A 12,761-nucleotide genomic window follows, 5' to 3' on the forward strand; every position below is an offset into this window, starting at 1 on the left:
TCTGTTTAAAAAGTAGAGTGAAGACCTTTTGGATATATATAAATAGAAGCCAGTAAAACCATCCAACAGCAGCCTCTGCAAAATATTTCATACCCTTCTTTCCTCCAAAAATCTAAGTTTGGGAGGAGTGTTTAATTACAACTGAAAAAAAAACACATTCCTTTTTATGATTACTGATCGCCCTAGGAAATTGCTGACACAAAATTAATGCAAATAAATAATTAATAATTATATGTCATATCTGTAACTTTTGTCATTTAGGAATATGAGCAGCAATGTAGGTCACAGTCATTCTAGAATATAAATGTCAGAGAAAGACTGTTTGCCGACTTCTGGTTTACTCTAGTAAACTGTGGGACAAAGTGACAGGCTCCCTGGTGGCACACAACCTTCTGTCAAATGCAATGCACTGTAAGATATCACAGACTGCACTGTTACAGAACAGACGGACAAGCTGCATACAAGAGCATCCAATAGGGAAAAAAGGAGGATTGATTACATTGCTGCAGGTCTCTACATACAGAAAGCCCTTGTTTTCAGAAAAAAAAAAGGTTTTGACAAAATGTTTTTTATTTCAAATACTGCATTTTGAATAGCCTTTATGTGCACATGAAGGTTTAATACACTGAAGCATAATATTAAACACTTATATACATTAATTTTAGGTTATGTACTTTTTCCTTTGAGAGGTTTAACTGTGAATATTACAGTTTACTTTGTTTCAGACCACCCAACACTTAAGAGGAGAGACTTTGTAATGATTAATTCTGACCAGCAAAGCACTGTAGTGCATTTCCCATTATTCAAACAGGAAGAACACTTCTACAATGTTATTACCGATTTTAGTAAACAGTTTGAGGGGAGGTAAATCCTTTAAAATGCCAAAATGAAAAAGCAATGGAGTACAAAGAGAAGCTGTAAAGATAACTATGTGATGATGGTGTGTGGATAAAAAGAAAATTGGAATTCTAACAAAAAGCAGTCATGGGTTTTACTCCGTACACTGCTTTAGATGTTTTCTTCTTCTGTAATCAGGTTAAAATAAATGTCATGTCAATGTGGTAATCCGTGTAATATTTCTTTCTTTGGTTCTTGTGCATTGGAAGAGTCTGTTAATTACTTAATTTCTATAAACACCACTCATGATATATTCTTGCTATAATCTGTAAGTGACAATAAGCTTCCAGAAACACATAATTAATTTCAGACAGAGTACTTGTTGTGTCGGTATTTAAAATATAAATCAGAGTACAATCTGTTATATCATAGCTTAACATTATTCACTTTATCCAAGTGTTTATTGCCAAAATATGTAATAAATAACAGAACACTAAAATTACTAAATAAATAATAGGCATAAATAAATGTAAACTTCATGATGGTTTTCATCTTTGTGAACTGGGAGTGTAACGTGTAATCTGAAGTAACTGTTTGGAGTTCTAATGCTTTGCCTTTGATTTCCTGATCTGTGGAATCATGGGAGTCACTTAATTACACTACTCACAAGGTGACATTGTGATTGCATTCAATCTTGCAACCTACAAATTGAGACAACCCTTTAAAAATCATTGCATTCAAGGTAAGATTACTAAACAAAGGAATTTGATTTAAGTCCTTTAAAAGCCTTACCTTGAGTTCGTACTGGATCTGTTATTGGACTTGGGTCACTGAGTCCTTGTGAGTTGACGGCTCTGACCATGAACAGGTAGATTGTGTTTGGTCTAAGTCCTCTCACAGTGAACTGGGTCATCTTCACGTGATCAGCAACTGTCTGCCAACTGTTACTCACTGATTGGCTACAATAAGGAAAAAATAATGGTGAGTATCTTGTTTGAAACAGAGAGGATACAAAATTAGGTAACAACATCACACATTCTCTCTTTATTTCTATAAAACAGGCTCTACAGTGTTTGATGTCAAATCTTAAGCTTCTACTATAGATTAAATGCTTAAACATAGTAGCCTACACTGATCAATTTTGCCAGTGATTAATCCTACAACAGTCAAGTAACTACTGTGTGCTAATTATTAGACCAAATTATTATTGAGAACTTATTCTGTGAAAACCAGTACCTGAATGCTTCAATGACATAGGATGTGATAGGTGAACTGCCTGTCATGCCTGTTTGCCAAGACAACGAGACACTGTTCTTTGTGACGTTCGTGACCTGTGGTTTGGACGGGGGTCCTGGAAGCTCATTGACATCATGATTCTTGCTCACTGTAGCTCCTCCAGATTCTACATTTATATAAAAGAGACTTAATTTAGTCCTTCAGTGGCCCATCTGTGAGAAGGCACTGAGCTCTTGCAATCATGCCACTCAGTTGCAAGAATCTGGCTGCTTCTTAAAGCCCATGCAGTAGCTTCCTCCCAATCTGACTGAAAATTATTTCAAACATATTTAGTTTTAACCCCAACCAAATTTTGGGGATCAACATTTCATGTATATATTTAATTTAAGAAAAAAGTTGGTCAAATAACACTTTACCTCTCACTTCAAGAAAAGCGCTCCAAGATGTTTCCCCACTGGAACTTGCAGCCACACAGGTATAGATGCCAGAATCGGAGAGCTAGTTTAAATGTAAGATACTGTATGTAAAATCCATACTATAACATATGAAGCATCCTTCATTTTTGCACATCTGATAGCAATGCTACTTTGCAGCAAAACTCATCTGGGGGTTATATGTGTTCATAGAAATAGTGTAGCATCCAAAAGACACCACACGTTTGCTAATGTATGTAAAGAAAATGCTATAATTTAGTGCACAGTTATGTGTACCAAAATGCTCTTTCCTGAATCCAAACAACAGTCCTGAGCGCTAGAACCAATGATGACCTGCAGAAGTGTCATTGAATTCTGTCTGAGATCTCCAAGCTACTGTTTTAATTGCTACTTTGGATGAACTACAGGGATCTTTTCAAGCGCAGCGTTTAATCCAGCTGTACAGTAAAAACACATTAACCTCCTTGGCCTGACTCTACTTGAGTACATGGGAGGGAGACTAAATGGTTTACCCAAAAAGTGCTGACATTAATTTCTTTAATAAATTCTATTTTCTACCAACAGTGGTTGATAATTAATTTATGGCTGCTGAAATGCCAAAGACTGATGACAACTGGTATATCTTAATCTCTTTTTTTGCTGTTGTTTTCATCTTTGTCTCTCTTCAATTTATTAAATAAAATGTCAGCAATATAAAGATTTGTCAAGTTTAATGGATATTATGGATAAAGAAATGTATTGCTCACTGTGGAGTTGTTATATTTACTCAACTCCAAATAAGCTAACGTGTTTATTGGCAACCGTTTTTCAACCTCTGTTTGGCTCATTTAACCCTTACGTGTTACTGGAAGTAATCCAAGAGCTTTCTCCTTTATTTAATAAGACATCGGTTGCTAAGTGTTTGTACCAAACAATTTAGAAAAATCAATACTTTCTATGTATCATTTACAGTAAAAGCAATATGATTAATTTTAATTTACTTTTAACCTAGATGCAACTGAAACCTGTCAGGAGCAGATTTAAAAGGGTAATGGAAAATAAGGAGACAGATGAAGAGAGGTTGCTGATGGGACGAAGGTTATTAGGAGTGTTTCCCCTTTTGGACCTGAATGTATAAGGGTTTGAAATGTTGCTCAACCTAAAAGTTAAAGGGTCTAATCTGGCCTAGGAAACTATTTAGTGTAGTTTTTTGTATTTGTTTTTTAACTGTAGACCTTTTGATACATCTACAACTCAAAAGATTTTTAGTTTTACAAAGTAATCTTACTGTTGTTTCAAATTTAGCTGTCTGGCAAAACAAGAAAAAATCCCCCTGCCTCCATTCCTGCTGTCTTAGGGCAGGTTCTTTTGTCTTTGACTTGACAATAGAACCTGCTTTAGGTAAACTTTTTACAGGACACCCAAATTATGGGGATAATACCAAAGAAAGAAAATACCTACCCGTATGTTTTTGATTTGAAGGCTTCCTCGGTCCTGTAGAGACATCCTAGAGTCTTTTCCAAGGAGACTCAAACCATCCTTTAACCAGCTGATGGTAGGAATAGGGTCACCTAAGGCTTGGCACTTTAGCAAAGCCAAACTGTCAACTGCTAGAGTCTGATTAGCTGGTCCTTGGCGGATTATGGGTGGGGGCCTGTCGTTCAACACTACAAATGAACACACAAATCATTAAATAATGCTGATATCTAAAGGTGAATAAGGGAAGCCAGTGTTTTCTGAAATAGGGACTAACCTCACTTGACAGGTTTACCTTTGTATAACCATGCAATTCCTGTCATTGGTTGGGAAAGTGAAAGATATGCAAGAACATCAACAGGTAAGAATTACTGAGTAACCAATTAGAAAGAGGGACTGCAGATTTCTTCCCTGAATTTCAACCAGACCATCCTGATCATGTCACATCATTACACAGGCACCAAATGGTATTACTTAGGAAGTTTCAGTTGTTTTGCCAGCATAATACTGCATTTTTATTGTGGTTAGTAAATAACTAGTAACTCACCATTTTCAATTCAGTGAATCTTTGAACTGTCAAATCCATCCTCAAATGCCAATTCCCTCAAAGTGGGGAAATTACCTTTAATGAATGACCTGAAGGTTGCCTCATGTTACCAAAATATTGCTATAAGCCTTGAATTGAATTTATATAGCACAAATTAAGGCCTTTTAACCTCTTAAGAGATCATGATCAATGAAATACCAGAGTGTCCCTAGGCTCAGAGAATCTTCCAGCTCCAGTATTCTGGTGAGAGAACATTACTTGCTTCCTTGAGACCAGGGGTGAAAGGTTAAAAGAACACTTACAGTTCCTAATGATCTGTGAACAATTGTATAGGCATTACATTTATAGGAAATAAATTCTCTATCGAAAACAACATTGTTACCAATTTACGTAAGTCCAATTACTGTTTTGGAAAAAAGTATACTCCTTTAGTGCAGTTATATATATTTTTTCTATACCGCTTCATATCCAGAGAACATATACATGGGAATATGTACAATGTGGGATATTTCAGTGTTTTTTTTTTTTTAATGTCTTGCATTTCAGAACTGACTAATCTATTCAGACTTGTGCTATCACACAACATTCATTAATTTTAAGGTGTGGATTAATGATGGTAAACCATATGTGTTAATGAACAACTCTATTCTATCCTGCTGTGAAATTTGTCCAGGAAAACCCACAGAATGTCAACCTAAAAAATAGGAAATCTTTGGGTTTGCTTTTGGTGTTTTCAACACCATTAACTACTATCTGTTACTTCCTATACATTTCACTGTTCTTCTACCAAATTACCTTGGTCATTATTTCCTCCAGCCAGATTATGTTTATTCATATTGTCTTTCAAATACAATTTGTCTTTGGTGGTCCAGTGAAGGACACCTCACAATTACATTGAATTGGGTCAACTTAGTAAGGTATATAGAACTTGGTGTCCATTTAAAACTTTTTACCTGGGACGGGAAAGGTGTTGTAGTTGGAACACAACATCTCAACATGGAAAAACATTGGTTACCCTGGTCAATAAATATTATGTAAATATAGGGAGATAGCATTCTATATAACATATGCCATAGTTCATTTTTTAAATATATATGTTATAAACCTGTCAAATTAGACACAAAATAAATTGTCCTTAATATTATGAACATAGAGTATCCATCACAAGCAAGATTTGAGGTTACCAGAGCTCATTTAATATAATAATCAACAGCTTACCAATAGAAATGCGGTTAGACGGCTACAGCTTTTGTATTAATTTAGCTTGGCTCCTCTCAGGTTAAACGGACAGTGTCCTTATCATGGGAGACCCCACTGTGTCACTCAGCACTATGGCACTCAACATAACTAGAATTTAAATCACCAGTGTAGTTTTCATTTCAGGCTATATTGCAGCTTTTTAATACTAACAAAAGTTGCTTTAATAACAGTAAACAATATTTATAAAATAATTAAAGCCTATGCATGTTTATTAGAAAGTACTAATGACTATTAGGGGGAATACAAATCAGTACACTAAATCTCTAAACTTGTCAAGTGGTGGCAACAAGGTAACAGGACAACACCAGGGAGCATATAGAATTGTGTAGCTGATGCCTATATGTGTTATTACATTAACAGCTTAATATGTCTGTGTGACGGAAAGATGAGTTCTGGTGATGAATCTTCCTCCCGACCTGTGAGGGCACTAAAGAACGAGAGGAGAAGTATCTGGAAGGGCTGGCCTGACAGTTCGTTTCCGGGTCAGGGAAGTGGGTCAGCCTGGAAAGAAGCGTGACTCTGTTGTAAGACCGTATTGATTTGAAAGGTAAACGAGAGGCAGCTGCAAGTAATAAGGCAGCTGCAACCGTTTACATAGATATCATGCAGGATTACATATAGGGGCCAGGGTAACGCTGATCTTTTCCTTCGTTTGGGTAGAACGTTTGGAGGAAGAAGGAGCGAGAGTGGAACTCGCAGTGTTTTTGTGATTACGTGTTGTGTTTGTTTATTAACTGTCTGTGTTTATTTCACTGTAGACAGTCAGAGCACTACTCCGGAGCTGTCGCAAAGGGTCAGCACTGTCCGGAGCACCCCTGCACACCACTGTATCTGTGTATTCACCACGCACCCTCACGTTTGCACTCACCCAGGACTGTTGACCGTGGGTTCATTTTTGTTCTGGACTGTGCCCTGTTTTGTTATCGCCGCACTTTACACATGGTTGTGTATCGCCGGGGATTTATTATTTTACGGTCACCAGACCTGGATTAAAAAATAAAAGCACCTTTTCACTGGAAACTGTTGTCTGCCTGTAATTCCTGCATCGCATCACCGCTATACCTGTTCCCCTCCACTAGCCACTTTGCCACAGTTTGACATTCATGTTAAGGTGGAGTTCTATTGTCAAGATAACAGAGACAAGAAATTTCAGAAGGACAAATACAACCTATGAATGATGGTGTTCTTCACTAGATACTCTAAATCTAGCGTATAATAGCATTTAGAGTGGGAATATGCTGTACCATGTATGAGACATGTATTTCTTAATGGAATACAACCTACTGTAGATGTTGGGGATAAAAAAGATCCCTGCCAAAATATTTAACATGCATAATTTAGCAGCATTCAATGTATGTCTTTATAGTCACCATATGTTTCAGAAACTACACTGGTGTGCTGATATACTTGTATACCAAGGTTACTGTTGTAGCTTAAACCTAGAGCCTACCCATCCTTTGGATGAGACCTAAAACTGAGGTCCTATTGTAAGTGACTGCAGCAGCATTTTTTGAGGGTAATTATGAGGTTATAATTCACCCCTTATTCTCTGTAAGTCACTTTGGATAAAACCATCTGCTAAAGGACTTAACAATAATATAATAATAATAATAATAATAATAATAATATAATAATAATAATATAATAATAATAAATAATAATAATAATAATAGGCCAGAGTTAACAGCGCTACCTGAGCCACCAACACCCTCCACAGATCAGCAAATGCTTTTTATTCAACTCAGGAAAAGGAGAATGAGAGATAGAGAGAGTAAGATCAGACTGAGGCCTTGACTGTCTAAGCAAGAATTTCTCATTACGAATCTCCTTGAACCGGCTTCGCTCTTCCTGGCCTCACCACAGTAAATCACAGCAGCAGCAGCAGGTGCACCCATTAACAGCTCCTTGTCCTCTCCCCCAATATTTGTCTGTCCTATTTATTCCATCACGGCCAAGGCACTGAATCAAGCCGCACCGTGGACAGATATTAAAAAATACCGCCTTTCCATTAATTTTAAATGACCTTTTAATCTACATGCAAATTCACATTGGATGAAAATGCATCATTTTGTCAAACAGGAGAGCTGGCTGCTAGGGGTCACAGAAAGGTTAAGATATAATCTCTGGAACACTAGTTGGGGAAGTATGATGGCTGGTATAGATAGAAGGATCAGAAAGCAATGAACCCTTCCTATCATAAAATATGGCTGGCTTTTTGGAAAACAAAGAGAAGCCATTAAATTCACCCCACGAAAGTGTAGGGTGTGTGTCCATGTTTTTACATTGGCAGGGATGGGGTTAATTTCCCCTACCTGCCTGGGTTTATTATGTTCAGGTGACATAAAAGGAGGCCTCTGCTTCTCATTTGGAGGAGGGAGCTGAGGAAGCAGGTTGGTGTTTGTTGGTTTTGGTTTTGGTTTGGTAAATTTGAATCCAGTGAAGGCATTGCCCAGCCTGGAAACCTTGTTTTTGTAAGTTTGTTTTTGTATTGGGTTTTTTTTTGTGTTTAAATCCCTTTATTTTGCCATTGTGCACTTTTATGTTATTTATAATAAAATTAGTATTTTTTTTGAACTGCAGACTGTCTCTGGGCCTCTATCCACTCCCTGGCCTGCCACATATGGTGTCAGAAGTGGGACAGCGCCACCTAGAGGCTCAGAGCAGTATTTTTTTTTTTTTTTGAATTTTTGGGATAATTTATTTATTTATTTATTTTTTTTTAAATGGGAAAGAGTAGACAGCGGCAAAGGCAGGACAAGCAGCAGCTGAAGAAATGTAAGCTGTTGTAGCCACCGCTGGAGGACCTGGCCAGCCTCTTCCCTTGTTGTTCCTGGTGCAGGAAGGAGGACCATCGTTGGCGGTCCTGCCCAGATGTGCTACCGGCAAACTGGTGTGGCCGATGTGAGGAGGACGGCCACAACTGGGCAGGATGCCCCTACAACCAGGCCCAGGAAGAGGTGCAGTGTTCATCCCGGGCATCAGGGGCCACCTCACTACCTCCAGCACCACCACCTTCACCACTGTCCTAGGAGATCTGGGACTGGTTGATGCACCCTGAGGCAGACCTCGTCCACGATCTCCCCATAGTTATCAACACGCTGTGGCGTCGAGATGGGGAGAGGTGGGAACAGTGCGAGGAACAACACCACCCAGCGTCCTTCCCAGCGGTTGCCCTTATGGCGGTTAATTACCTGGCGGTAGACATGGGAGATGCCCCGGTCACTCCAATAAAGAGGAGTGAGCTGCCTTCCCGAGAGCCAGAGAGGGGTGAGCCGCCTTCCCGAGAGCCAGAGAGGGGTGAGCCACCTTCCAGGGAGCCAGAGAGGGAGGAGGAGCTGCCTTCCCCAGAGCCAGAGAGGGAGGAGGAGCTGCCGTCCCCAGAGCCAGATAGGGAGGAGGAGCTGCCGTCCCCAGAGCCAGAGAGTGAGGAGGATCCACCGCTCTCAGAGCCAGAGGGGAGGAGCCGCCGCTTTCAGAGCCCAGAGGGGAGAAGCCGCCGCTCTCAGAGCTAGAGAGGGAGGAGCCGCCGCTCACAGAGCTAGAGAGGGAGGAGCCGCCGCCACTCTCAAAGAGCTAGAGAGGGAGGAGGCGCCGCTCCCAGAGCCAGAGAGGGAGGAGGAGCTGCCGTCGCTCCCAGAGCCAGAGAGGGAGGAGGAGCTGCCGCCGCTCCCAGAGCCAGAGAGGGAGGAGGAGCTGCCACCGCTCCCAGAGCCAGAGAGGGAGGAGGAGCTGCCGCCGCTCCCAGAGCCAGAGAGGGAGGAGGAGCTGCCGCCGCTCCCAGAGCCCGAGAGGGAGGAGCCGCCGCTCTCAGAGCCCAGAGGGGAGGAGCTATGGCCCAAGGATGTCTGCCTTGCACCGCCCAGGGATACCACGCCCGCTCCGCTCAGGGATGACACATTCGCATCGCCTGGGGTTGCCTGCTGCTTCGCATCGCCTGGGGTTGCCTGCAGCTTTGCATCACCTGGGGTTGCCTGCTGCTTCGCATCGCTTGGGACTGCTGGTGTCTCCTTTTTGTTTTCTAGGGTTGCCGAGGGTCTGCCGCCGTCGGCGCCTCCGCCACTAGAGGGAGCCGGGCCGCCATCGCCGCCTCCGCCACTAGAGAGAGCCAGGCCGCCACCGTCGCCGCCTCCGCCACTAGAGGGAGCCGGGCCGCCGTCTCCGTACTACCTTGGAGATCCGGGGCCCCCTCAACCAAAGAAGGCTTGGGGACTCCGACATCAGCCCCGCCCACCACCACCCACCATAACAGCCCAGCCAAGGGACATAATTGGACTCTTAGGGGATGGGGGGAGTTGGCCGATTGCAGCCAGTGTACGTTGTACATGGGTGGAGATGTGTGGCAAAGCAAAGCTCTGACCTTTTTAAATTGGCAGGGATGGGGTTAATTTCCCCTACCTGCCTGGGTTTATTATGTTCAGGTGGCTGGGGTTGATTAGTTGATTAGGTTAATTAACGATCAATCAACGTCCAGCCACCTGACATAAAAGGAGGCCTCTGCTTCTCATTTGGAGGAGGGAGCTGAGGAGGCAGGTTGCTGTTTGTGGGTTTTGGTTTGGTAAATTTGAATCCAGTAAAGGCATTGCCCAGCCTGGAAACTTTGTTTTTGTAAGTTTGTTCTTGTATTGGGTTTTTTTTGTGTTTAAATCCCTTTATTTTGTCATTGTGCACTTTTATTTTGTGTTATAATAAAATTTGTATTTTTTTTTAACTGCAGACTGGCTCTGGGCCTCTATCCACTCGCCAGGCTGCCACAGTCCATCTCTCGCTGTCTGTCACCTGTGATGAATATCCTTTCATGCTAACTCAGATTACATATCATTGGATAGGTTTCACAAACTTTCGGTCATTGCCTGCATCTCCATAGAGCTTTACACAACTACAGCAATTGAACGGAATGAAGATTTCCGGAAAGGAGGATTAATGTTGATTGTTGTCTTTCATAAATGAATTTGATTATCAGTAATCCTATGAATCATGAACATAATTTTCCTTAGCATTTGATTTATATTTTCGTAAATGATAACTGACAGCGGAGGCCTTAAAATAACAAAATAGCAAGTTGAGATGTTCCAGGTTCAATTTTCTTTACAACGTATTATTTTCCCCATTCTCTAAATAATGAGTACTGCTATGTTGATGAATCTATATACTAAAACACCATATTATTAATGAAAGTTTGTAGATGCATCTACCATTTATTTTGGAACAGTACAGAAGATCAATGGGAGGGAACTTCAGCATATCTTCATTATTACAGCCCTAGTCATGAATGTGCTGATCTGAATAGCAAAATGTCATAACAGCCCTGGTTCAAATGCTTGCAGATTTCTTTCTTTTTTTTTAACAAGCAGGCAATAATACATTGCTTGTGAGAGTAGAGAATGTTAAGGCTTCCCCCATTAGTTTTTATTAGCTCTTTATAACTTGTTAAATTGTATCAGAAACATCATATTCAGGCATCTGGGGAGACACATAAGCTTGTTTTTTGCCATGTGCTTGGAAATTGATAATCTGTAGTGAACAGTCACTTTACTAACTTAATCAATATACCCGGAATTGATTACACAGCTGTATTTTTTGCATTTCTCTGATATTTTGAAACACAGTACCAGTGCACGATCGATGATTACTCATGGTATAATGACTGCTTATGAGTGGTATTAACATGTACTGAAACCCCATACTCTTTACAGTGAAAATGTGATTAGGAAAATGAACAGGTTAGGCTGTGGTGTCATATACAGTACCAAGCATGATATGGCAATATTAAATCTTACCATCAGTGACTTCCAGCTGGGCCTTTGCTAAGATGCTGCCAGCAACAGTAAGAGCCTGGCAGATGTAATATCCAGCATCTGATCGTTGAACAGTGGTGATTGTGAGGTCTCCACTCTGGGAAACTGAAAATCTACTGTTTGTCTGGAGGGGCTGGTTTGGGAACAGTAGATTCTGGAGAAAAAAGATAAATATTATATATTTTGTATATATATATTACTATATATATAATATATATATATATATATATATATATATATATATATATATACACACACACACACACACACACACACAGTTGTAGTCAAAAATTTACACACTCCAATGGAAATTTATAATTTCTAGAAATTTCACAAAAAACAAAGAATTTTAGGAAAAATCTTTAGCAAGAAAGGTTGGTTTTTGTGGATGAGGAAAAAAAAAGTTACAAGAAATAGATGTCTACAATGATTTATCTCAGCAAACTCCAAACATGTTCATTCAAAAGTATTCATACCCTTTAATGCTATGACAGAATGGTCTATAAGGTGCTAGAAATTTCAATACATTAATGCAGAACCTAATTCTAGAAAAGTCCAGAAAATAGATTGTAAGTGAACATTCTTAGAGAGTATACAAGGGTTAGGCATAGGATGATTGCTGTCATCACCAATAAGTCAATATGAGGAAGATGTAAAGAGCTATCTGAAGACCTTAGGCAGAAAATTATTTATTGTCATAAAGCTGGAGGATACTATAAGATTTACAAGCATGTGAATATCCCAATTTTAACTATTGTTTCTATTAATAAGAAGTACAAAACTCATGGTACTGTCACAGCGCTCCCTCGGTCTGGAAGAAAGAAGGTTCTTTCACCAAGAACAAGTAGAAGAATTCTGAGGAAGGTTAATAACAATCTGAGATTGACCGCCAAAGATATTCAAAGTGAGTTGGCTGTAAGTGGCACTGGGGTTTCCATTTCAATCATAGGTCAAGAATTGCATGGTGAAGGTTTTCACAGGCCAAGGTAAAAGTCACTCTTAGGAAAATGTCACAAGTGCAATCGCTTAAAGTTTTCAAAACAGCATTTGAATGATGGATATGAGTTCAGGTCAAAGGTTTTGTGGAAAATCTACAAATTGTTCTAAATTAATTACAAATACAAAACAGAAAATAATTGATTGCACAAGCATTCACCCCCTTGAGTCAATGTTTGGTAGAGGCACCTTTGGTATCAA

At 40.0% G+C, this 12,761-nt stretch overlaps 1 protein-coding gene across 10 annotated transcripts in view; it reads right to left on the bottom strand.

The window, feature by feature from the left end:
* LOC121327869 (roundabout homolog 2-like) overlaps positions 1-12,761 on the bottom strand; it is a 265,965-nt gene that overhangs the window by 60,968 nt on the left and 192,236 nt on the right. For all 10 annotated transcript variants that reach the window (XM_041272163.1, XM_041272161.1, XM_041272155.1 and 7 more), the window contains 5 exons: positions 11,547-11,718; positions 3,948-4,153; positions 2,490-2,571; positions 2,074-2,239; positions 1,630-1,796 (listed from right to left, as the gene is read on the bottom strand). In XM_041272163.1, coding sequence (XP_041128097.1) covers positions 1,630-1,796; positions 2,074-2,239; positions 2,490-2,571; positions 3,948-4,153; positions 11,547-11,718 — 793 coding nt within the window. The remainder of the gene's footprint in view (positions 1-1,629; positions 1,797-2,073; positions 2,240-2,489; positions 2,572-3,947; positions 4,154-11,546; positions 11,719-12,761) is intronic.

This window comes from Polyodon spathula, chromosome 15, assembly GCF_017654505.1.
Source record: "Polyodon spathula isolate WHYD16114869_AA chromosome 15, ASM1765450v1, whole genome shotgun sequence".
Lineage (NCBI taxonomy): Eukaryota > Metazoa > Chordata > Actinopteri > Acipenseriformes > Polyodontidae > Polyodon > Polyodon spathula.